This window comes from Pezoporus wallicus, unplaced genomic scaffold, assembly GCF_028554395.1.
Source record: "Pezoporus wallicus isolate ANWC-B61680 ecotype Strahan unplaced genomic scaffold, APGP_CSIRO_Pwel_v1 contig_2908, whole genome shotgun sequence".
NCBI classification, from domain to species: domain Eukaryota; kingdom Metazoa; phylum Chordata; class Aves; order Psittaciformes; family Psittacidae; genus Pezoporus; species Pezoporus wallicus.
This window is the reverse complement of record NW_026642179.1, coordinates 92,361-119,069: the sequence shown is the minus strand read 5'-3', so window position 1 is coordinate 119,069 and position 26,709 is coordinate 92,361. Positions and strand designations below refer to the sequence as shown.

The 26,709-nt window shown below is 38.3% G+C and overlaps 1 protein-coding gene across 3 annotated transcripts; it reads right to left on the bottom strand.

Moving 5' to 3' along the window:
- Nucleotides 1-989: 989 nt before the first annotated feature.
- On the bottom strand, nucleotides 990-20,999 carry LOC130609230 (solute carrier organic anion transporter family member 1C1-like). Of its 3 annotated transcripts, none has more exons than XM_057427971.1 (15): nucleotides 20,845-20,999; nucleotides 18,413-18,558; nucleotides 17,623-17,764; nucleotides 17,376-17,508; nucleotides 15,822-15,952; nucleotides 15,463-15,609; nucleotides 12,952-13,050; nucleotides 11,865-12,101; nucleotides 10,542-10,706; nucleotides 8,978-9,173; nucleotides 6,499-6,664; nucleotides 4,800-4,981; nucleotides 3,337-3,401; nucleotides 2,028-2,145; nucleotides 990-1,240 (listed from the first exon to the last, which is right to left on the bottom strand). In XM_057427971.1, the coding sequence occupies exons 2-15, from the start codon at nucleotides 18,521-18,523 to the stop codon at nucleotides 1,018-1,020; spliced, it is 2,115 nt and encodes a 704-aa protein (XP_057283954.1). In that variant the 5' UTR covers nucleotides 18,524-18,558; nucleotides 20,845-20,999; the 3' UTR covers nucleotides 990-1,017. The 3 variants fall into 3 exon arrangements, 2 of the variants coding, with proteins under 2 accessions (XP_057283954.1, XP_057283955.1); XM_057427972.1 differs by lacking the exon at nucleotides 20,845-20,999 and adding an exon at nucleotides 20,656-20,674; XR_008974738.1 differs by lacking the exon at nucleotides 3,337-3,401 and having other exon boundaries at nucleotides 1,103-1,240.
- Nucleotides 21,000-26,709: the final 5,710 nt, after the last annotated feature.

Below are 26,709 nucleotides of genomic sequence, written 5' to 3'. Positions count from 1 at the left end.
AGGTATGTTTCCTCCCACTGCAAAAGTACATCAAGAAGACTGTCAATGAAATATCTCACTTTAAGTATTTTTTGAGACTTTTTTTCCCAGTAATGACTGTTGGAAGCATCTTTTATTAATGTTTCTCTCAGGACTAGGCTGTCTGTGGAAAGCCATGAATTTGCAAGTCTTCAGTACTGCATTTCACAGTTTACTGAAAGTTCTTTAAACAAGGAAGGAAATCCATATACGTGTGACATAAATGCAGTGGTCATAAGGATAAAATGCCCACACACATACTTACAAAAAAAAAAAAAATCCCCAAAACAAATCAAAAGAAATCAAAGAAACTTAAACACCTATCACTTTATTGTATCAGTTCATAGTCATTTTACTCAAGCCCAATACTGAGACATGCTGCAAAATTAAAACACCACTTTCTTTTGTTTGCATTCCATTTTGGTTGTTAAATGTGTTCAAGACAAAGCCCAACTGTTGTGCAGTTCTTGTTCAGAGGGTGCTCACTGACTGCTCCAGGCCTCTTACCTGAGCGTGGGCTGTGAGACCCAGTCTGGAACAAAGAGTTCCAATCATGAACCATGCAGCAAAGGCCATCAGAGCAACTGAGCAAGTATAACTTAATTGGCCATTTAGAGCTGTAGGACTAAATAGAGAGCAAGAGGACTTGAAATAAAGTTGATGAAAAATGGAAAAGCAGTTTATTGTGGATTTCTTCTTTTTAATGTTTCAATCATATTCAAAAATATGACATTTGAAATATTTCACCTAGTCCTACTTTTGGTTTAAATTGGGACTGAGAGCAAAGGGATGGGAAAGTTCCCCAAATTTTGAAAACCTTTTCCCCCTATTGTTTCAGATGAGTAGAGGAAGACAATAAGGTAAAGCAAATTAAAAGTCAATGTTTCAAAGATACTTTTTTTAACCCCCACAATGCTATTGAAGTCAAAAGTCAGGCTTCTGTTGTGTTCAGAAAACATGAAGCATAAGCAAAGTTATGAAAAGACCTTGCTTCTTCTTTTACATACGAGTTTCTTCACTCTCATCTGAGGTTCTTGCACCAGGAAGAATGTCTTTTTTATTGGAAGTAACTGGCTCTTTGCTAGTTGATCTTTCTGTATTTTTAACATCTTTCATCTCTTTGCCATGTGTTTTGAAGCGTTTTATTATTAAAACAGAGACCACTATGTATAAAAGACAGCATCCTGCTCGTAGTCCTGCAATGAGGCCAAGATAGACATTTCTAGGGAAAAAAAAAAAAGACAAAATATATTTATATTAATAAAGCTTGCCAATTCTGAGTAGAACCAAGTAAGATATCAAAGACACTTTGGCAAAGCCATCTATTCTCAGTCAGGTATTGCCACACATTTTGAGGAATAACAGACAGAAAGCAAAAAATCTCATGATCTTTAGCTGCAGGCAGGTTCTAATCAGTTCCTATACTCCTAGCAGAAATACCTTCTGCCTGAAAACTGCTCCCATCCAGCAGGCTTTGTTATAGGGCTGGGACAGGAGATGCTGCACCAGTAAGGGCTTTTTACCTGTTGTTCCAACCTTCCCCCCAGACCCTCACTGGCAGTACTCGGTGGTCCCGGCCGCAGGTCTCCATGTACCACCAGTCATTTGGGTCCCCCCTCCAAGTGGATTTTGTGGGGTGTCTTATACATTAGGAGGAAGAGAAATGAGGGATAAGGAAGAGCATCTTCAGTGCTAAACTTGCTCCATGGTTTTTCAGTCTCCCACGAAGCCAACGCATTGCAGAGTTATTCAGTGCATTAAGGCTTCAGTAAAGAACTAATTCTGACAATGTAAGGCAGTGTAACTGCAATGTCAAACATCAGACTTGAATCAGAATTGTTTGGCTTATTTGATTTAATAAGGCCTAGTCAAAATAAGGAGTGTTCTGGTTCTTTTAGTATACTAATCAGTTTACTGACAATTGACATGGCAAAGTATACCTCGGTAATGGTGCCCAAAGCTGCCTCAGAAGCCAAATTCCCAATCCATTGCCGAAGACTCTAGCTTACCTGAATGCTTTTGTATCGTATACCCGGCAAGAGCCAGATCCCCCACAGTTTTTTGTTCCCCATTTCAAGCAGGTTTCATCTATCAAGGCACCAAAATAAATAGGGGCTGGGAGTCCTCCTGTAAAGAAAATTCTTATTACATGATCTCAGACACGGAGATCTCAATGTTTAATGTCATGGTAAAGAAACGAGGAAGTTAATCTCAGAGTTTCTGAATTATAACTGCATGTGACTAAACATCCAGCTCCAGCTTTGAGATTCCAAGATTTGACAAAATATTTAAGCAAGTACCTAAAGGGAGTTGAAAGGATGGAAGATTATAGCATTATTATATTCAATGAGGGAAATGTTGGTAATTCTACTTTAATGGCATTTTTGTTAGAATTTTAACTTCCGTTGTTTAAAGAAATAATACAACCAATGTTTCTTTTTCAGTCACTGTTGTGGAATTACATGCCACTTATTAATATTTATGAATACTAATGTATCATCTATTCAGGTATTGCACAACAGTTTGCCATTAAAAGTTATCTGAGTGCAAAAAGGTCAAATTAAGTACTCGCTCAAAACCAACTAGGTAATTAGTGTATTACTTACGTAGTGCTATAAGAATTCCTTTTAGACAATCATAATGCTTTAATATAATCAGTAAGCCATTTCAGAGATAATGTGCACTTTTGTGAAGAAAACTATTTCATAAAAGCACAAGATTGATACTCTGCAGCATTCAACTAAAATATGAAGACTGGGAGAGACATCCAAACGACTATTTGGGCTTCTCTGCATGGGAAAGGTTTAAAAATTCAGGAAACAAGTGAGGATAAGGCAAGTTTTGCTAAAGGCAGGGCAGACTACATGTCCAAAGATTTGAATCATTATTTAGTGCAGATAAACAAAGAAGAAAAGAGAAATTAAAGAAAATAATAGGCAGAATATGTGGTAGCTCTAAGGGAAAAAAGGTCAGCAAATGGCAGCATAGGTGTTAAGGATATCCAGACTGATCAAACTCAGGTAGTAGTGTCAGTGAAACTAAAAAACCCTCAAAACTACAATGATATTTCCTTCCTTTTCCTGATTCTTCTGCTGCATAGAAAAAATTTCTGAAGAGATTATAATAATCTGTAACTACACAGCAGGAAACATACAGCAAGCTCCTCCAAACATTTCAAAGATTTGGGAATTTTTTGCTTACAAACAAAAATTTTTGAAATTTACTTTTGTTCTCATCTGGAGCAAAGCATTGCACTTGCTAGCTTTACTTTATCTCTTTGACTACCTACTTGAATCCCACAAAGATAGGAAGTTTTACCTAATACTCTACCACCTAAAGTTTCAATCCCAACAGCAAAGGATTTCAGGTCTGGTGAAACAGATCTAAAAAGAAAACAAAAATAGTGTTTTGTTTTGGGGAACAATAGAATAATGTAGCTATAGTCATGCTGTGAACATCTGCATGTGTCCTATTGCAAGAGTACTGTGGGTCACTGAACACCTAATAGAAAACATTCACCAGAGTTCAAGTACAAATGTGAAGCCTCCTCCCACTAACTTCAGTGAATGAACTCTCATTGAAATGAATGGAGAATCTACAAAATGGATCTTGAGCTCAAGGACAACAGATCATAAACACTTTGGGGAGAGGATGTGCAGAGAAATTAAAGTGAACCAGCTAAAAGTAAACGTTCGTGTCCATAAGTTAAGCTCCAAAAAGCTGCCTTACTTTAGGAGAGAATGTAACGTGCAGTGGTGAACAGACAGAACAAGGGTGTTCAGTCATTGCTAGATACACGCAGGTAAAACCTACCTCTGCCTCTAGCATTTTACAGAGAGACAATGAACGTGAGTTACCTGGCTACAAAAGCACTTCATTCCTACCAGGGAGAAACAGCCTCTGTTCATCAGATGAACTGGAAGAACTGACAAAAAGCAGAGGGGAGTACTGAACTGGCACAGGGCAGAATGGAGACTTTCTATGGCCAGCCTGTTTCCTGACAATATAAAATCAGTATACTGTCTTGTCAGCATTAACGTGAAGGCTTCTCATTACACACATTAGTGTTCTGAAAACTGCCCAGCAAAGTTAGCCTTGTTCATAATACAATCATGTGGTAAGAATGGCTGTACTTAGAAATACTGCAGAAGAATCATCAGCTTAGCCAGGAGAGTTATGTGCGCTGATTGCTAAAGACTGCAATTCACTCATGAATATGAGTGGATAGAAATCTCCATGCAAAAGGCACAGAACATTATCTTTTCTTCTAAGAGCTGCTTTACAACTGAAAGAATGAAAAACTAAAAAATTATTGCTCTGACAGTTCTGTTTATACCAGCTTGACAAAAAATGGGAGTATGAGACTTCTCACAACACAGAAAACACTGTGAGGCAATGAGTCTTAACAAAGGTGAATGTTTTTCTCCAGAGCAATGTGGACAGTATAGTCACCTTGGATATGGCTTAGCACCGCATCTTGTTTCAAGTTCATTGCTCTGTTAAAAACACCCCTGTCACTGGAAGTGAAAGCTAATGTTCAAGATCAGCATAAGGCTCACCATTTTCATCACCAAAGGATCTACTCAGCCTTAAATTGGACTTAAATTGATGGACAGGCATTTAGCTGTGCCTCTGAAGAGAGCTGGATTTCAGATTATAGGCAGCCTCAGGGCCACAACTGATCAGCATGCCATTCCTCACAATAGGAATGAAATAGTAGATACCATATTCTGTTTCTCTTTCCCCATGCTTTATGGCCAAGGTAAGGTAAAGTATTTCACCTAAACATAATCATGTATGTAGGAGTGCCTCCTAAGGCTAAAATAAATGCACATGCAGTCTGTAATGCTAAAAAATAGGGAAATGCTTTGGTACAGCTTTCTCTTTGGCATTGTCCCAAAACTGCAGAGGAATTGGCAAGCCCATGTCCTTGTCCTTCCACACAGCTGCAATTGTGAAACACCTGAAAGGAAAAGATGAGAGGATGAATATATTTAATCAGAATTCAGTGGCACAAAGTATTTTAGTAGCTAGATTTTTTACTCCCCATAACAGGCAGGCTGTTGTTTAAGCTGAAAGAACCTCCCTAATCATCTTTGCAGACTGATGGCCAAGTTCATTGGTATGCTCCAGCCACTCTGAGCTGCTTCAAAGACACAAAGCAACTGTGACTCTAGTTTCAACCATGTGATTTCTAGGACAGAAGGTGCTCTGTGTATGCTTAAAGTAGCTCAAAGCTATGAAATTCTAACATGAACTGTCATCCAGCCATTCTGCTCAGGAATCCTGTGAAGTAGATGTGTAACAATAAAAATATAGATGTGGACTCAACACAAGCTATTGTTAAGCATCTGAAACAGCATTTGGCATTGGATTGAGAGTGGGCTGTTTCATAGCTTGAAGTTAGTAGGAGACATGGTTTTGAAAGCAAATTTTCCTGGAGCGAAGCAAGAGAATATTGTTGGAATATACAGATATAAGCTTGAAAATGTTGCTTGTCTTTTTCAGCATTGTTACATGAAGACAAGACAATTCTGCTTCTGCCAGAAAACATGGCCATTTGCATGCACTTTTTAAATCTTGTTCTTAATGGCCTAGCCCAGGAAGTCCTGAAAATGGCTGAGCAAAATGACCAGATATATATTTACAGGACCTCTTGGCTGTACAATTTAGTGTTATGACTTGCTTTCCTGAGCTATGACAGCTAAGGAAAGCAGGCAATTCCAGTATGATCTGTAACAGTCTGTGAAACCAGCACTCACGATTTTACACAGGTCAGCTGTACATGAGTTGACACCACTTGATTTTGCTAGTCTAACAACCAGACTAACAAAGGTATTCTAAAGCAAACTTCTCTTAGATGTGTTGTACCTACACAGCAAGAGATCTACTGAGAAACTTAAAGCCAAATTTATGGTCATCTTGCTGAGAGGAAAATCAAAATAAAAGCATTCAAGACATGTAATTTAAGACTCTGAGGTTTTCATGTCTTTCCTGAATAGCTCACTTACCTCACCCCAACTCTTTTAAAAGTCCTCCCTGCAACTTTGCATTCACTCTGTTTCTACAAGTTTAAACCATATAGAATGGACATTTGTGTCTACAAGTTTCTTAATTGCAAAGCCAAAAAAAAAAAATCATAGATTGTGAAATCTAGCTATACCATACATTTATGGAACAGTTTGCGTTGGAAGGGGCCTTTAAAGTCATCTAGTTACATTTCACCTGGAATGACCTGGGATATCTTCAACTAAATCAGGTTGCTCTGAACCACATCCAGCCTGACCATGAACAGATTTCCAGAGATGAGGCATCTACCACCTCTCTGGGCAACCTGTTCCAGTGTTTCACCACCCTCATCATAAAAAACTACTTCTTTATATCTAGTCTGAATCTATCCTTTTTTAGTTTAAAACCTCCTCCCCTTGTCCTATTGCAACAGGCCTTACTAAATAATCATCTATCCACCTATATATTTACCATATTCTTTCCTGTCCCAGTTGATGATTTACATCCTGCAAAGCAGGCTGTCATGTAAGTGATCCCATTATCTCCACATACAGGGTCCCACTGATCCACCTTGCAGCTGCAGTCAGCATTGCAACTGGCCATGAAGCTGTTTTTGGAGGATGAAAGATGCTTTAATCTGGAGGAAAACAGAAAGAAATAAAAGAATTAAGTGGTCAAATTATACAGTCAAACAAAATATCAAGGCACACCCAGGAAAATCATGGACAAAGTAAAGTAATCAACATGGAAAGGTATCTGCTACCATCCAATGGACCGTGAAGTTCTCATGTGCAGACAAAGCTAATTTCAGCTAAACCAAAGCTCTTGAGATTTTTCATCAAGCATTAACATTTTTATGGATTGTTGCTGAAAAGGCATGGAGCTCACAAGCTAGGTATTCTTGACTGGGAGGGAATATTTGTTATCACTTTTTCATTTGAAAGCTCAACCCAAGAAAAAGAAAATCATAACTAGGATCTTTTATGACCTGTAGACTGGCCATACTTTTCCTTAGCAGTAGATACCATCCCATATTTGGGTGCTAGAAGTGGTGATATAAAATGACATACAACTGCAGCAGGAAGATGTCCTTGACATGTTTTTTACTGGATCAGAGCTGGTTACTGGCAATGAAAGTTGCATTAGTCTAACTGAGAAGTGCAGCTTCTGTCTCAGTTCTGACCATACTCAGCAGTGGCAACAGCCCTGCACCTGGAACAGGCTGGAGACCCATTTCTTACCAGATTTCATTTCTTGTTGTAGGTTATCATGGACTTTCATTGCTTACACTTCTACCAGCATTTCTGTAAGAAACATCAAAATCAGGCCCCAAGGAGCTAGATAAGCTAAGAGAGTGACAACTAAAATTGAGACTTAAAAGTGGCAGTGAATCAGAGGGCATGGTAGCAGGGGTCAATTTTCAGAAAAGGTTAGGAGTCTACCATCAATAAATCACCCCTGCTTTGAAGTCACTCACAGTATGAAGGAAAAATTGTTCAAAATTTGCCTTTTTTTAGCTCCTTACCTCTCAATCTAGAACACACCTCAAGGGGCTACATTTCAGTCTTTTAGAAAGAAAATAAGTGGGGGATTTAGCCTTCGCTAGGCTGCTGCTCATCTTGAAACTACAAATTGTTAGATGGATAAAACAGTGAGTCGCTTAACCAGAACAATTTTAGCACATACTAAATTCTTCAGTCTGTTGTCCTGGGGAAACTGTAATCGCTCTTTCAATATTTGCTGTGTTGATGTTTCTGCTTATATTTAGTTCACTCTCTAGCATCAGATACGGCACTCAACTAGAGTTCTCTCAACTACATAAACCTCTGACATCTTTTATGTAACTAATCTCAAAGTTGAACTAGATGCCAGGTTTGCCGAGACAACTTAGGTATTTCCCTGAACATGGCTTAAAAAACATAAGACCGAGTTTCTGTCGGAATTGAAAATCTAGCAAGCCCTGCTGGATTCAGTTTAATCCTTTAAAATCCCTTGAAATTTGTTGGACCAGACTGAGCTAAATTTAAACAGTAGGCAATTGTAGCAGGCTGCTAGACTCAGAAAAATGTGCTCAAGAAAGCATGACCGTGGTCCTGGTAAGGGAGGAGGAATACCTGCCTGGGCAGCACACACTCCTGACATGACTACTTTCTACCTCCCAAACAAGAAAATGGACTCAGGCAGATCAGGAGCTCCAGATACTAAAGGAGGCTGGTAACTCCCCATGCAGGTTGATCTAGAGGATTGTCCCTTTTAAAGGCAAAGCCATAGGTAGACTATGAGTAAGCCACTTTCAACTTTTTATACATCCCACTCCCTTACATGGTAAGCTTTAAATTAAAGCTTTGAGATATAAAATTTTAATTTGCTTGTGATAAATTCCATCTTAATTAATAATTTTCCAGAATATAGAGAAATATTGTCAATATCCAGCAATAAACAATTCAGAAAAAGAAATGTCTTGCTTAAACAAAATTTGAAAACCAAACCTAGGATATTCTCCTCACCCCCAACACCAGGTATCATTTTAGCCTGACAAGTCTGTCTCAAAACCCAGTATTTTCTTCTATGTAATCACCACCATGGGAGCAATAAAATGATATAATCAATCACAGTAGCTCCACTCTAGCTGAAACCACACTGATTAACACTAGCAGATGACCTAATACAGGTCAATTTCAACAGAAATTTGTCTTTAAATCGAGACACATTTTTTAGCAAGAAAAACGATATAGCAAAACTACAGTAAATCAGCAGAGAAGACATGTTTCAGAACTCATCCAAATTGAAATTAAAATGTTTTACAGAATAGAAGGTTTGTAGCCCAGATAAGAATACAAAGCCAGATGGGTTTGGGAGAGCAAAGAAACAGATATGGACACCACCTTCTGCACGGAGCAGGAAGCAACCAGGACAAACACAACCAACACAAACCAAAAGGGATACAAACCCAGAGTAAGGCACTGTCAAACCGGCCACCTGGAGCACCTCACAGCTGCATGTGAAGTACAAGAGGTTTAATAAATATGCTACAATAAAGGTGATGCATGCAAACTTTGCCATTTCAGTTACGTGAAGTTTGAATTTCTTGATCAGAAAGCCTCCTAGAAACATCCCCAGGATTGTGATGGGTAAAAGTATCACACCTGCAAATAGAAGGTAATAAAAATGTTTACTCTCATCACTTGCACCGGGTCTTTTAAGAAAAAATATCTTGTTCTAGTATTTACCAAAATATCAGATACCAACCTATTTTCCAACAGACCCTTCAAGGTCCTAGGGCTTTGTAATTAGCTTTAAGTAATTTTTTTTACTTCCATTTTTTTCAAATCATATTTTGATTTTAAAAAGCTTAGTTCCTCAACATCACCTGCCTTTTCACTGTACTGTTGTTTGTATATGTACTGATATAAAAAACCTATAAAGGTGCCTGTTAGAAACTGGAGTAAATGAGATAAATGTCTTAGCTCATGAGCACTTCTTCATCAAACGAACAAACAAATCATTAAACTTCCAGAAAGTTACAAAAAGAAAAAAAAAATCTCCAACATGTAACATGACAGGGGCAGCATCTGGATTTGCATTGGGTACTAGCTTGCTCTGAAGAGTGAGTCATGGAAAGATTTGAATTTAGATGTTCAGCATTTCACAAACTCCAGACCTAATATTTACATGCTAAGTAGAGAGCTTTTACAAGTTTTTATTGTGTAGGTTTGGCTTTTCCCTGTGTTTGGTTGTTTGGTTGTTTTTTGGGGGTCATGTTTTTTCTCTAAAACTTTCCCTGCATCTGAAAGAAAACAGAAAAAAGAAAGTTCTTTCCACATTTGTACCTGACCTGCAGGAAAACAGGGTGCCTTCAGACTAACGGAATATCAATTCTGCAATGGTCTCAAATACCCAGTTTTCTTGCCACGTTAGCAGACCATATTAATCATTGTAAAATTAATATAATCTTAACATTCTTTTTTGGTAGAATGCTACAAAGAACTTATTTTTGAGGGAACTGGCAAATATAAAAAGATCTTTGAGCGGAATGAAATTACTCAAATTTTACATTTTTTTCTTGTTGCTCATAAAATTTGTATTTGCAATCAAAATGGAAGATTTATATCAAGATGTTATTCTGAAAAGGAAAAAAATCACACATTTCATTAGGCATTTTCTAAATTGGATATTTTTTCTTCTAGCTATAACTACAGCTTACATGTGGGTTTTGTTCATGAAAACAGACGTTTTCATTATCGAAATCTCACTCTCATAAAAACTTCAGCCAAAAAAAAATCCACCCAATTTTAATAATCCTCTAGCCCACTAAATAGGGAACATCAGGAAAATTAACACTAAAATTAACATCCATTTTCAGAATACAGTATAAAAATTAATAAAACACTACATACATTTTTTTTTTTTTAACCAAAATGGTTCACAATAAGAACCTCCTAAAAAGGAAGGCAAAATAAGAATGAAAATCTTCCTTTTTGACACTGGAATTTTAATGAAGGACAGGTACCTACCAATTAGAAAGATAGCTCTTGCCACTGATACATTAAATTGCTGTTCCATAAACTTTGTCTCATAGGTTATCAACCCAACAAGAGAATTGTACTGCAGAATAGTGAGGAAGATATACACCAGGAAAACTGGATTTCCGAACAGCTTCTTCAGAGCTGGGAAGAAACCTGCAATGGAGAGGTATATGCTGTACACCCTGCTAAACACAGAGAAGAGTTGTTTTGACAACCTTTAGATAATAAAACTAACTTTGATTTAAGTTTTACTGGCTGTACTGCCAGTAATTAATTCTGGCAGAAAATAATTCTTTGCCTATCAAAATATATGCTTGCTCCAGTGAGAGTTTTCCTCATGACTTAGTGGCGCAGCAACTGTGCAGCAAGGCTTAATGTCATAGTGGATGCTCAAATAGGAATCAGGAATCCTAGATTATCTGTGTGTGACACAGGACTATTCATCAAAGGCACTAAGGCTTGCCAGACTGATATTTGTACAGAAGAGTGTCCCCAGAGGAACACTGAGACTCTCTATAATGTACCAAGTGAAAGGTTTAGTGTCTAAAGCAGGAACTTTCACAAACCGCACTAGAGCCCAACATGAAGCTGATGATCAGGGAAAGGGAGCACTTGATCCAGCAAAAGGCTGGAACCTTTCATGAGACCCTCAATTACAGTACCTAAATCCATTAAATTAAAGACAAGAAAATTTGCATTTAGCCTGTAGTCTGTTTGCACACTTGTCTAAAAGAGAGTTCAAAACACATCTGCCATGGCTACTAAAGGGTGCACATGCCTACATACATATGAATAAAAGCCTTGGGGGAGTCTAGTAATGGGTAGCTGGATCTGATATTGCACATACAAGGTGAATAGCATCACTGAGCTCATATATAGGAGGTATGAACCCAGTGAAATCCCTCCAACAGCTAATGTAGTACTTAGTTACAGGTTTCCCTCCCAGATGTTGGCCTCAGTGAAACAGTAACCTGACAGCAGTGGATTGGTCATTAAGGAGGGATGTTATGTTTTCCACCTTCTTCTTTCATAATCATAGGATTATAGCTGTAATATACGACATAACAACTACTGTGTTGAAGTGAGAATCTCTGGTGCTCAAAGAATGAGCTTTTCCAGCTGCCTGACATATGCAGAGGACTGAAACACACCCTTAGCATGTAATTATAATACTACAAATTAAAAAACATTTTTGTCCATCATTTGCACTGCAAAAACGCACACTGCTGTGGTCATGAAAATCCATGCTCAGCTCAGAATGAACTAAAGAGAAAGAATTCACATGCAAACATCTGGGCAAAAATCTTTCACCTTTTACTGCTTCTGAAAACTTTAACTGAGGCTGAGCTGGGGAGTCTGCTTTACAGTGATCTCCTTGAACAGGCAAATGACTAATCTTCAGGATTTCATTCTCTCCTTCTTTTGGTAAGGAGTAGGGCAAAAACCAGAAAGGCAATGAAGCAATGAGGTTAACTGCTCCACAGATAAGCAATCCCAGCCACCAGGCACCAACCCAACGGGTATCCTTCGGATTTATGGTGATGGCATCTATAAAATACAGAAAGACAGGAAAATATATTAAGCATCATGCAAAGCAATTAAACTTACTATTGGTTTCCATATATATATATATATATATATATATATATAATTTAAGAATCAGAACAGAGGTGATCTATGTTCCATATGAAGAATCAAAATGCAGCTTGAATCAAATCAGTCCCAAGCAGTCAAAAATAGATATCTCTATTTAGATCCATAGTAGGATTTCCCTGCCGCAATTTTTCAATACTTTCTGTGGGAATGCGTGACAGCAAGAGGGCCCTTCAGCACCCAAAAAGATTTTTTGGTATTTCTCAATTTCCCTCTGTCCCCTCGTTCTTCCATTCCCAAACTTAACATTTTTTTCTTTGAAGTTCCTCAAATTTTCCCTGGAATGAGAGACTTTAAAGTTGTTTGAATAATTAAATGAGTTTTCATATGAATCTCTGCTGCATGCTTTTTAAGAGAACATAATTTTTGTCAAGCGTTGAAAGTGTCCACAAGAAAAGGCCTTTCACTGTTCCTTCAGTGTAGGAATGGCCTTTCACTTCCTCATTTGTAACAAGTGTATGCACAAGCATTAAAAGAGGTGCAAAATTTTTCTGCAGTGGGGATAGGGGTCTTGCATCAGGGGCCATTCCAGTCAACTACAGCATTGCAGCTATTAAAATGTAAATAACACCAGCTTTCAAGTAGAAAAACAAACTCTGGAGTCCCCATTTTTGGAGTAATAAACTGGGAAGGTGCTTCTTGCCATGCAGGTTCCTACATAGAATCATAGAACAGCCATCATATAAAATTGTAGAATCATATACAGCTATATTCTCAGTTAACGCACCACTCCATGGTCTCTTACCAACATCCACAATGCCAATGTCAACCCAGAGGCTGGCACAGAAAGACCCAAGCAGGAACCCTAGGGTTGGCCCAAACATGCCTGAGGATCTCACCAGGCCTGTAAGAGAAAGGAGGCAGCACCAGAGAATGAGCAAAATACTGCACAGACAAGCATCCCTTCTTCTCTGAGGAGAGAGGAAGAAGGATACAGAAGTAGGCTGCAGGGTATTAGGGGATGTCTAATGGGAAGCTTCTGAGCAGTAAGAAAATAAGCCATAAGCTGCCAACATGCTAGCCATGATGTGGAAGCAGGCTCCTTCACCCATACAGGGGTTTGCCAAAGTGAGCATGGTCTCACGTGGATCCCCACATGCATTTCATTGGCAAGACTGGTGTTTTGGAAGGAACAGGGAGAAAGGAAATAGCACCACAGTGACTTTTATCCCTCTTCCTCCCTACTTCACATTTTTGTAGTTACATTGTTCAGCTTGTGGCAGTTAACTAATGAACAACTCTAGACCTGCTGGAAGTATCCTAAGTGTACCTGCAACTCTATTCACAGTTTGCATGATGTTCTGTATTTGTAGAAGTCAGGATATTTCCCTGTAGTGTGTGTTCAAGCCCCTAGTTTAATTTTTAGTAGCAGTAATTGATCTGATGATGTATATATAAGAAGACATTGCAGTCTGGAGTCACATTAGAATAATAGGGACAATAGAAGTGTGTGGACATGGGATTAGGTAAAGGATCCTAAGAATACTTTCCATAGGTAAGTATGTGAGTGAGCAAAGTTCATTAGACAGAATCTTTGTTTCATTCAGCACCAGAACAGCAAATCAGCTAACTGTTGTGTTAACAGGTACTTCTGAGGATGGAAAAAATAAAATAAAAAAAATAAGAAATATAGTGATCAATTAATGACTTCTTTAAAAGTAGCTTTCAGTTTTGTTACTGGCCTCACTGAAGCTTCCATTTCTCCCTCTGTCTCTGCTTACAATAGGAGATACCATGGGATAAGAAGAAGGTGGAATTCCCCTAGGAGCAAATGAATAAGGTGTCTCTGCCTCAAAACAACTTATGTTCTTACTCAACAAAACATCTAAGGGCAGAAAAAAAAAGGAGAGACAGGAAGGCAAAACTTCTTGCTCAGTGTCAAATGATGAGATAAATGGCCAAAACTAATCAGCAAGCTTGACTGTTTTTATTATAGGAGGTTTTTTATTTATTTTACAAAAACACTGATCATAAATTGACTCAGTCAACTGATAAATAAAATCAGATATAGAAAAGAATTAAAGGAATTTCAGCTCTATGAAAGAGACTGTTTCAGAAAACTTACCTTTGTAAAATGGGTCAGTCCATCAAAATGGAATAAGAGACTGAAAATTGCTATTCAGAATGTTAAAATGAAATACTGACTACACTATAAACTAAATATTTTATTTCACTTGCATGACCTGAACAAATTTTCATTTTGACTGAATTCATACTTCCTTTGTGTCTACTTTATATTTTTAATCTCACTTTCCCAGTAGTCCAACCCATTGCAAATCTCTCCAAGATTAGATTCTGACACGAAAAAATTTCAACTGAACTTTTTAAAATACCTTTAATCAGAGCTTGGAGGTGATTATGAATATTTTTATCACTGCTGAGTGGAACTTTTGTTTTTGTCAGCTCCTCTGACTATACTTCAATTTTCTTCAACCTGCAAATTTTCTCATCCCCAAATTAAGACATTTGCAATGGCCTTACCCTGTGGCATTTGCAGACTGAGCCCTTCCTGAAACTGTGTCATACTATCTTTATGACCAGTTCAACTTCACCAGGTTTGTTTCAGTCAGCGGTTTTGACCTTCCTTAACCACACAAACACTCCATGCTATTCAATCAATTTGGCAACAACTTAATTAGCTTGGGTGTAAACTTTCTGTGTTGGGCAACAGGCTATCTTCCGTCAAAACAACAACAACAACAACAAAATCCCACTTAGAAGGAATTTATTGCAACACCCTGGCAAGGGGCTGGTTTTTAATTCAGTAACTAGTGACTTTAAAAAAAGCATTCTTCAGGAAGTGTGCTGCATGTAAAATTCAAAAAGCCAGGTAAAAGCTTCTGAAACAATTCTGAAGCAATTGCATCACTGTGATTACTGATCATAACAATGAGGATCATTTTCCTATCTATGAAACAGTGATTAGGAAGAATGAAGCTGAGATACTGAAGTTGAACTGCCAGATAAGACAGATACGACTTCTCACTTCGGAGAAATGAGTATTTGATTATGCTTCACTTCAACACAGAGAACACTGGCACATGGAGCAGAAGCCACTCAGCAAAAGCAAAAGAAGCATCTGGGAATATCCTTCAAAATAAACATGAGATCTCTTTTGCATGGCTTTTTTGTCTCTGTACAACTTAAAATCATCCCAAGCAGAGCAGGTAGATGATTTTCTTAGAGAGTATTTGATTGGCTACAGAAATGTTAAAGAAAAATTGTTTAGCATAAAAATCACTGATTTGCATATTACCTATGTAAAATGCTGAGTTTTCTTCTTTAGAAAAATCATCAATATATGACACACCCAGTGGCATAACTGGTGCTTCCCCAATTCCACGTAAAAGGTTCCCCATCAACACAAAGAGCCACAGACGGGAATTTGTTGTTTTCTCACATCCTGCAGGCCATAAACATTTACATTTCTGTGAGCAAAATTCTTATAGTACTTTACTGCAACAGAAAAATAACCTAAAATACAGGGGCTAACAACCATTACAAGGTAGGTATGTATATATCATGGCTTCTAACAAGGAGTTGGCAGTTTTTCAGTACAAGAAGGTGTATAAAACAGGGACAAGAAGAGAACCCACCACTAGAGCTTTTGCTTACCGAAATTTTTCTTTGTGCTGGGTGTTTCTGTAGCATCTGTGACTGGATGGCCCTCAGATGATGCCAGGGAGCAAGCTGATACACTCATAGAGGAGTTGTGCACAGTAACAGTTATCCTTTCATAATTATAACTGGAAAACAACTATGTAAAATACAACTGACACATGAAAGAGTCTGCTTTTCAGGAAGTGTGTATGAGCCTTGTGTTCATTCATGTTCATTCCTTTTACATATAAGCAAAATGGAGGGGCAAGCCATTTCCAGTGTTCTCACTTAAAAAAATATAGGATCATTTGTATCTTTTTCAAAATACTCTGACCATACTAACCTCATATTTCCTTAAGCTGAAGAGCAGAAAAGCTCTTTTCAGGGTTTAAGAGATCATTCTTTAGACCAAAGGATAGAAGTAGAGTCTATTCACATCATTCTACATGCAACAGTACTGATGTTTTCCCATAGTGGCACCAGTTTCTTATCTATGTGACAGACATGCTACAAAGATTTCTGTGCTAGTTTAAAATTCGTTAGCTAAGAATCTATTAGTAACCTATATGTGTCTATAAGGAGATTAAAACCAGCTGCAAAACACATGTGTCAGTTTGCTCCTAACCGCAAATCTGCTAAGAAAATTGAAGCCAGCTTGAGTACATTTATGCTGCATTGGCATAAATGGAGAACAGATATTCCCTCTGACTGTGCAATCAAGTGGTAACCTTTAATATTGTGACGGATGACAGTGAGGTCCCCAGGGCCACTGGGTTTTGCTCAGTGCTGTGGAGAGTGGGTAATCTTCCAAAGTTGGCTGAGAGTTTGGGTTAAATCAGATTTCCATAGCTCTGCTTCTGGCCTATGCTGCAGTGTAAGTTTCCAAGCAGAGTGGTGATTGTGGCCACTTTCCATACCATGGTCACCAGATATGATTCTTTCAATACCCTCCTTATCACATTTATTATCTTTGAACCAGAGAAGATGCACAAATAAATTTTAATTTTTGAGGGACAGAAGGATTTTATTTTCAACTACTATTCAGCAAGATGCTAATGGATTGGAGATGTATGAACTGCTTCTGACAACTGTGGAATCACTAAAGCTTAGATGTGAAAGGTATTTAGGTATTTAACTCTCCCTCAATTTAGTGGAGATGATAGATAAATATATCTATAATCTTAAGAGCTTAGCATGAATAGCTACCATGGAGAAAGAAACCTCTTCCTTGAAGATCTCATGACAGTTCATTTAAGTGTAAAAAGAAGGAGAATATCTATTAAAAAAAATAAATATCTGTAGATATCCATCCTAGGTAAAAATTCAACCCACTTTAATTATATATAAGTTCTGTAGAAACCTGAGGTTTCTGTCTTACTTACCTGTAGAAAGAGGTAAGCTTTCAGAGATGAAATTAGAAAGTTGATACTAAAAACCCACCTATTAAAAAAATTCATATTTTCTGGAAGAGACTACTATTGTCAAGCTTTTAACTCAAGTGCATGATTAAATAACACTTTATATGGTCAAGTTCAATTAGTGCAAAATGTGAAAACTCTCCATATTTACCGTCCCATTAGGAATTGAGGCATGACTGACAAAAATGCTCCTAAAGACATGATGAGGCATCCAACACCAATTACTTTTGGTCGATGAACTCTTGGTCCAAGGTAGCTCACCAGTACCATTACCAGTAAGTTCCCTGTATCAAGAGGAAGAAGATTCAGTAAGTTTATGAAAAAAATATTTTTTTTTTTTTTTAGGGAAAATATATTCAGAAGCAGTATTTATCCACTTTCAAAGACAATACACATACCTATCTCAAAGCTGCCATCAATAATGCCAACAATTGATGATGAGATTTCAAATCTCCTTTCAATTTGACTGGACATGCTCTTCATGTAGCTTCCAGAAAATCCTTTGGCAAAAAAGGAAAAAGCTAGAGCTCCAAGAAATATCTGAAGAGAGAAAATAATTGATTTTGCAAAGAAACATTTTTTCCTTCATGGCTGGATGCCTGAGCTACCTACTCAAGAAAAGTAAAAATCAAATAGTTTGTTTTCTAATTCTCTGTGAAGAGATTCTTCCTATTGTGAAGAGATTCTTCCTATTGTTTTCATTAAACCAGAAGGTTTTACTTTCTCTTTCAGGATGACCTTCAAAGCCTTTTCTACTGCAAAGGAAAGGAAAGTTGACACTGGCTGTGCGTACTTTCCATCTTTCTTCCACATACTGTTTTAGCTGTTTCTTTCGTTATGAAATCTTGCAGCATAAAGTTGCTCATTACTGCTACTATTGCTCCTGCTACAGCATGTCTTATTACTCCTACTTCTTGTGTTCTAAAAAGCAATTATAAAAAGATGTAACTGCAACTACCATTATGACTATAGCCCATCTCTAAATGTTTCCTTAGTAAAATATGGCCTTGCTTTTCAACTTCAGAACACACTTATTGACTTCTATGTGCTTGGATTCACAACCTAGAGCATTGTTTCCAACACACATGGTGTCAATGTCCTACACAGCTATCTGATTTTTGATAGAACTTTAAATGGCCATTTTTAGTATTCCAGTGAAAATATATGGTGAGGGTTCCTCTATCATACCTTTAGCTTTGAACAAGTATGGCACACGTTCTTGGCAGGAGCTGCACTGCCGTCGCTGTCCTGGAAGAGTGACTTGTCTTTAAGCTGACCAGCAGTGATTGACCTGTCCATGGTTTTCCTCCTTCAGATCTGGTATGTAGGTCTTCCTGAAAAATATCACTACATTTAAGTATTATTTGCATAAGAATAAAGTTTCCAATGTTTTTCATACATACTAGATGGTGAGACACTTCTTGAGATCTCTACACATTGACACCTTTTCTCAGGAAGTGTGTTAAAGGGTGTTTAAAGTGCCATTGTAATGAGCTAAGTATTGGTGCACCTGCTTTGTGAAATCTGCTTTCTAAAAGACTTCAGGACCTTCTTGGATAGATTGAAAATTTAGAGGCAACTTGCTGACAGTTTTTAGGAATCTTTGTAAAGAGGAAAGTCCCTAGGCAGGTGGAGGCTAGGATAGTTATGTCAGAGAAACATCTTTGCCATGCTTGAACCAATTCTTATATTCTCTTTTAGATATTCATTTTCGATCACTGTTCCAGGCTAAATGAACTTTTGGTATGATCCAGTAGGCTGCTGATATTATGCTATAAGGGTTTTCTCTAATTGCATAATCTATGAATTTGCAGAAATACTGAATACCACTCTGCACCATTCTGTCAAGATTTCTATAAGTCACGTTATTTACTGGATAACTGTTTGTAGAATCAGACCACAAATGATGACAGAGGAGAAAATAGGATAAGAGATATGGCAGGTAAAGATGCATTAGGGAAAGGGCGCACTGATTAAAAGAAACAAACAATGACTATCTAATTCCACATGTCTCTACAAGTTCCTGGCAAGACAGATGATAAATGTAGCTACTTTAATGAGACTGCCAAAGATTACCATTTAAAAATTGGCTCTGATATAGAGCCATAGAATAGTTAGGATTGGAAAAGACCTTAAGATCACCTAGTTCCAACCCCCCTGCCATGGGCATATAGTCATCTTAGATACATTGGTTGATGTAGATTAAGCTGATCAGGGGAAACCGGCTAATACAGAGAGACCTGGAATGCTAACAAGTCAAAAAGAGCTGTTGCCAATTTCCTGTTGGAAAACTGATGCAGTAGTACAGAAACCAATTATTTAGCTCTGATATAAATTAGCATATGTATTAGAGAAATATAGAGGTACACAGGTCAAGAAACTGGCCTGTAGCATTTCTGCCCTCTTCCTTCTCCTCCCTCTCCTCCCACACCTTGCTCTGGGAACCTTTCAAAGTTCTCTTCTTGCAGGCCCCAGATGACAGCTGACCCAAGCGCAGAGGCCATTTAAGTGTTGTGAGGGATTTTTAACACCAGAGGCATTAGGGCTGTGGCAGGGTCCCATGCTAATGTGCAAAGGTTGTTCTGTTCCTTTGAAGAGCTCAGCTCTTCCAAGCAAGATGCCTAGGAGCAAGCTGGACTCCCTGAGAAATGTCCACCCATGCCCAGAAAAGACAAAACTCTCTTAGCAACCCAACAGGTGCCTAAAAGTTACCCTTAATGATTGCAAATAGACACTGATGTCTAATAAAGAGATATAAAGCCTCATAAACACTTTAACTTCAATTTTTAGTTCTGAATCCAGCTCCAATATGATCTATCAAAAGTAACTATGCAAAAGTCAAACACGTGTATTTCAGAATGAACCACATTTGACATTTGTAGAGACCTGACCTAACCTTCCTTAAACCATCTTTAACAGCTCACAAATCAAAAACCATTGAAAAAAAGAAGTTATAGATAAATAAAAGTATGGTGAATTTAGATTTATGACAATCTTTTCAGGATGGGAGCTGAAAGACAGAGTTATCTAAAGCAAATACATTCTTCATTGATTTGCATTTTGCTGATGATTAACTTTGTGAAACCTCTGACTTTGTTAAATAAATAGTATCTAAATCAGTGACATGGTTTTCTATACACAGTATTTAATTTTATTTAATTCTATGTTCCTAGCCTAATAATCTACCTTAGAGAAAATGTTAAACTGTAGAAACATTTCTCTTACACATAATGAAACAATATATTTTCCATAACAACTCCATAAAAATCTGCACTTTGGCAAGCTAGCGAATCATTGACCTTAGTGGTATTTAAAATTAAATGAAGCAGGAAAAATAATACAAGACTTAATTAATGATTTTTTTAATTAATTAATGACAATGAATTGTTTTATATGGAGGGATAAAATATCCAACTGTCTACAGTGCTTACCCTTTAAAAAATATCTAATTTGGAGAATTGTACCTTTGCACGTTACATAATCTCTTTCAAGTTTAGTGACGCTGAGATGTACAAAAAGTCTGTCCTCCACCTAACAATTAAGCAAACTAATAAACAAATGGAAAGAAGCAGGAAGGGAGGGTGGGGAGAGACAGTGAGAGGCAGAGAGAGAGAACTTACTTTGTGTCACTGCGGTGTTAGGCTGTTTCTTTCCCGTGCCCTAGGGTTTCCAGGCTTGAAGCCAGCACAACGTCACAGCAAAAGCGCTGCCCACTCCAAGAAGTGGAGCACTCCACGCATTTTTTTAAACCTTGGATTTTCTTCTTACAGTGATTGCAAAACTCTTCCACAATCAAAGGTTTGCAAAAGAAAGCAGGTTTCTTGTGTTGTCATTACTGTGGCAGCCTACCTGCCAGGGCAGCGTGCTACTGGTACCAGCCTCTCCTGGGAGGAACAACTTGTTTTCTTCACTCTTGGCTTTTTTTATTCCTAAAGTCTAAACACTAAAGCTGCTTTAAGCACCTCTCCAAAGAGGCCTACCTACCATCCACCTCACAGCCATGGAGTAGCAGAGCTCATGCACAGGAGCCTTGAGAGAGGAAGGCAAGCATCTGACCTGAAACATCAGTAACTAGCACTTCTTGGTGCCTTTGATGAGAGTCAGCAGGTATATTAAAGGATGACTTAGTTCCTCAGTGTATGAATTGCATAGTGACATCTGTCAGGTTTTGGGATGAACCATCTGTGTCACTACCCCAGTGCAGAAGCGCAAAAGGACTACTCTCCTGAAGATCTAAGGAGAAGCGAGTTCCCTCAAGAAATCACAGACCCCCTGCCTGTTACAAATCAGGAGTATTTAACACTACCACAGGCAGTATCTGCATGTGCTGACAGGAGATATGGCCCAACACAGCTATCACCCCAAGCTGAGTACAGACTGACCAAGCAAAAAGAGCGAGCATTCTACCCAGAGCTAGCCCAGCTCACAAGTAGAAAATTGTCTCTCACATCTAACAAGGCATACACAGAGAGCAAACCCACCTAATCCACGTCTAATCCAATATAAAGCAGAACTCTCCATTGCAAGGAAAGATCCAGAAGTCATTCCAGGCATTACCAAGAATCTCGAGAAGCATTCTTTGGTCATCTGGTTGCATGTAACAGCACGGTGCTCACTTTTGCAGCAACTTGAATTACAAAATCAGATCCATATCTAGTTAAAGGACCATCCTAGCAATTTCTAAATATAGAGAAAAGCAGTTTTATGACTCCAATAACTTCAGGAACTCTGGAAGGAAAAAGCATTGTCTCACTATTCCCTTTCTTTCCAGAGAAAGGTACATTCCTGAAATACAAACTTTAACAAAGTTTATATGTAAAGCCTTGCTTAGCTTTATCTATATAAAAATACATTAAGATATTTGCTAAAGATGAAATTAATTCAATGAAATAATGGAAATGTATTATTTAGTTGCAAAAGGTAAAAGAAATAATAAACTTACTAAGTCCATAAATACATCAATTCTCACTTTCCCCTGAGGCTTGGTAGTTAACTGCAGACAATGTTTTTATCTGCCATAATGACACTTCTTGTTGGATTTTACTTGATAGAATTTTTAAAACTTTACAGTGATGATTGTTTATTTATTGACTTATTGTGGGTTTCTATTCAATTTTTCTGTTTAGCCAGAGAGACTCTGTGCTGTTACTCAGCAAGCAAATCAAAACACAGCTCATTTCTACCATTTAATGAGAATATATGCAACACAGAAACATGTTATTTTCTATAATGGTTTTAATTGCTCCATTCCTGCGTTAGTCTTTAAATGCTGAGTTCTGGTTTAATTAATTGAGTTTTAACAAAAGGGAAGAAAGTACATATTGAAATTTTCTCTTAAAAGAATGCAGAAAACAGGAGATGCAATTCAACCTATTCTTCAGATAAACTGATCCATTCTCATACTTTTATCTTTGCCAAGTTCTTAATGCCTTAATTGCTACTTTTTTAAAATCTCTAAAATGCTTAGATTCATCCACTGGAATATCACTAGAATAAATCAGAATTTGCCTCATCGGATAATTTCAAGTTTACATATATTCTAATCTGCATTTGGACTGTTTTTAGCTATGATGATGTTGTAAATATCATCCTATATATGTTGAGGAATAACATATATAAGCATTGCCCAGGACCCCTATTTATCATTGCTGTCAGCCTGTAACCATGTGGAAGAGCAGAAGGAGGCTGGAAAAGTAACTGCAAGCCCATCGTCTACCAGAAAAGGAGAAATAGTTCTCAAAAGGAAGCACCCAGAAAAAAATCCCAATAGCACTTTAATAAATATATTTTAGAGTTGAATATAAAGAATTTTATCTACAGAAGGTATGACACTTCTTGTGATTGTCACACACAAGTGGTAGGATCCATTTACGAGGTAGCAATGAATGGACCTAGTGCAGACACTTCCAGATAAGCCACTCATTCAGTTTCTCTTTATAGTCAGCGGAGGAAAAGGAAGCATTTCTAAAGGTGTGAGTTGTCTGGTCTATTTTAGATACTTACTTTAGGTATGAGATGAAATAAATTCCAGATACAGCTGTGAAAGAAGGCTAGACAGCAAGATCAGCTATTGACAACGGAAAGTCAGGAGAGATGAATCCCACCATAAAAGACTTCAGTACTCCCCTAAAAATAGCTTTTTCAAACTGAGCTCTGGCATCTGACAGCATTTGCTGTCATGCTTCTCTGACCAACTCAGTTGTGATACAGCAGCTGCCAACAGATGAGGAAGAGGGCCCTTGTTATGGAAGGGCAGTCCTGGCGAGGCAAACTGCAGGTGCTGGATTCTGGCCAGACCACTGGCACATGCTGGCAGAAAGCATCAGCATACATCACTGCCCCTCCATAAGGCACGTTGTGGGATGTTGTGTCAGCCACCAGCCTGACAACTGGCTATACAATGGCCTTGCCCACTGGTAACCTGTTCTGCAAGGCCTGTGGTAGCATGGAAACTCAAAAACGGGAGAGTAGATCACCAACAAGGAAATGTTTATTGTTGCTGATCAAGTGCTACTGCTTCCTGTGTGACCCAACACTGTCTGTCTACGACAGGCTGGTAGTGGTAGGCACTCTGAGGTGCGTGCAAGATCCCCCTACAAACAGACCTAGGGACAGCTCTCATGGAGGGATCTACCTCCTGAGCCTGGCCAGGTGCTGCTCTGCATAGCATCACCAGCCCTGTTCCCAAAGCAGGACATGATGTCCCTCATGTGATGCAGCTGGCTGGCTGCACATCAATGCCCTTTCTGTGCTATGAACCGCATCAAACAGGTGCAAGATATTCTGAGGCTGAGGACAACAAAGGAATTCAGGGCAAGTAGGTGTACATTCCCATGCTTTACTAGCTCATTTCTCCAGGAGGTTTTGTGTGGCAGTCATGAAACTGCAGAAGTTGTAGTTTTGGCCTGCTGCCATGCAGAGGTAAACCAGATGGCAGCTCCTGCTCAGGAGGCTGCCCTTTCAGAGCTGCATCTTGCTCATCAGCAGAGGAAGTGTTGTGCAAGGGGAATACAGTTGTCATTGCTTTAGTTGCACTCAGCTGTGCTGGTCGAGCTTTCCTGCTAAACAAAGCCCCAGCCTGAAGCAGCACAATCCCAAGTGCCAGTCAGTGCCAAAAGATGATATGGCAATGCCATGTCAGGGCTTATGAGGCTGCAAGACCAAGACTCTCAGAGCTCAGTCTGCAAGTCACATCATGTGTTTCCTCAGGAGTAACAGGAGGGAGGAGGAATGTGAATTCTGATAGATTGTTCTCTATTACTGATGAAACATGGAAGATCAAGATGGGAAAGAAGAAGGGAATAAATGTTAATCCTCTGCTTCAAAGAGAAAAAAAAGCTTTCATAAGCATGATCTGAACATAAGGTCTTTTCCTTTTCACCAATTTTTCACCTGCAGAAAGGTGTACAGAGGATTTGCTGTGCTAAGCTATCATGCGATCTTATTGTAGTAATTCTAATTTCTTTAGGTCCCAAAGAGAATTAATAAGACAAAGATACAAGACGTAAAAGCATTTCAGAGTGCTCCTCTATGAGAATTTTCTCCTGCAAAACTTACATTGGAAACTGTTCACAGGCCTCCTGCAAAACTGTTGCAATCTAACTCTGCAGTTAAGGGAATTTTCTCCTCAAGGATGGGACCTACTAGCTACTCATATGTAAAACCTCAAATAATGTAATAGTATTAGAGGAGGAGTGTTACTGTTCTCTTCAAATGTAAGACAGGTATTACATGTATGCTCATCTGGGAAACAACACTATTAACCTTGGAGGAATAGACATAAATTATTTTAAGTCATATCACTTCTTGTTAAGATGGGCTGCATGCGCCTTCGAATTTAGACATAATTTGTGCTTGAATTAATTAGTCTTCTGAAAAAGAAAAAGGTATCTCAAAAACAAACAAACAAACAAAAAAAATCAAGTTTTTTGTCAGTGTTAATTCATGACTTCCAGCCTGAATCTCTAGCATATGCTGGATCAATGCTTTAAGCTGAATAAAAGAATTGTTGTTTAGATGCACTCTACGTTTACATCACGGGATCTGGACAGTCCAAATAAACATACCTGGGAGGCTTTCAAAGCTGCAAAGGAGAAGTCTAACTACCACTGACAACCTTCAGAAGAGGAGTGCCCACCTGCAACATTTGTCATTGGAAATCACCTGTTAGAAGTATCTTGTGCACAAGTTGTATTAAACATGAACCTAATAAAGCGATGGGGAAAATTAGGTTCTAAAAATTGCAGCCTTTTATACCTCAAAAAGTTTGTTAAAAAAAAAACAAACAACAAAACAGCAAAACAAAACAAAGAAAAATAAGCTACTACAGTGGAAAATAACCCAAAGTCATCTTCAAGTATGTTAGTAGTGATGGATTTCTCAGGCCAATATCTCTGCTGACCCCTCTAAGCTCCAGCTCAGAGTGAGAGCAACCTGATGCCTATGCCAGCTCTGCAGGAGTGCAAAATACACCTGAGCTAGAGGACAAAGAGGAGTGAGTCTCCACGCACCAGGGAGCTGGATCACGAAGTACGATTGTGCCTTCATGAGCAGAGCACCACTGGAGAGACACCCTCCACTTGCATAGTTAACTCTTGGCACTTCCAGTAACATGCCTGCACAAGTAGCGCATTTTCAATCTCATCTCCCTGTGGGTGGTAACACAAAAACACAGGAGAAACTCTCTGCCGGCAAAAATGGTGCAAAGACCCTGGATTCCAGTAAATTTGACCAAAGTCATGGGGAGAGCTCCTGTGACCATTATGAGGTACCTGTACCACTTCTGTCTGTTGAAGTGGTTGGTGTTTAAATGCTAGCTAGTTCTTGCATTCAAAAGTGCAATAATAATTTACAGTATGGCTAAGTAATTCTCAAACAGTTTTCACTCTGGCCTTGGTGGGAAACATAGGAGGAGAGGCTCAATACTGTTTGTTTATATTGTGTTTGTTTGTAGGATGTTATAAACTTACCTTCACTCTTTTTTAAAATGAAGAAACCTTGAAGTACTTTTATATGCAAGACTATTACTACTTATGCATCTTGGGGGGGGGGGGGGGGGGGGGGGGTACTACTAAATTATATTTTAAAAGTTATTAAAGAAAAGCTTAGAAACTTTGTGCTTTCATTTATAAAATGCTAGATGTGGGAAGCTTCAAGGGAAACATTTCCTAGTTCTCCCCCAGATCAGGAACTCTCTTTGGAGTTACAAGGAAGTCTGCTTGTCTTACAGCTACTTTTTGAAATAATATTTGATGTAGAGTTTGGGGTTTTAATGAAATGATGAATTAAGAATTTTTTTAAGTATTAGTTGCAACAATAGGTTTTGAGGTAGTTTTTTTTTTTATATAAGGAGTATCTAAAGCAGGCATACTGTGAACTATCACTAAAAATATTGTGCAGCATAATCTCAGGTAATGGGAATTTCTTTCTTCTACTAAGGAATGTAAACATATCTTCCTCTACAACCTGTAAGAAAAATCATAGGT

Excerpts from the sequence above, each read along its gene's own strand:
- LOC130609230 (XM_057427971.1), bottom strand. The coding sequence starts at position 18,523 with ATGGACAGGTCAATCACTGCTGGTCAGCTTAAAGACAAGTCACTCTTC. Across the intron at positions 9,174-10,541 it reads AAGAGCTATCTTTCTAATTG|GTGTGATACTTTTACCCATC; the intron begins GTAGGTACCTGT and ends TTCTATTTGCAG. Across the intron at positions 6,665-8,977 it reads TTGACAGTGCCTTACTCTGG|ATTAAAGCATCTTTCATCCT; the intron begins GTTTGTATCCCT and ends GTTTTCCTCCAG.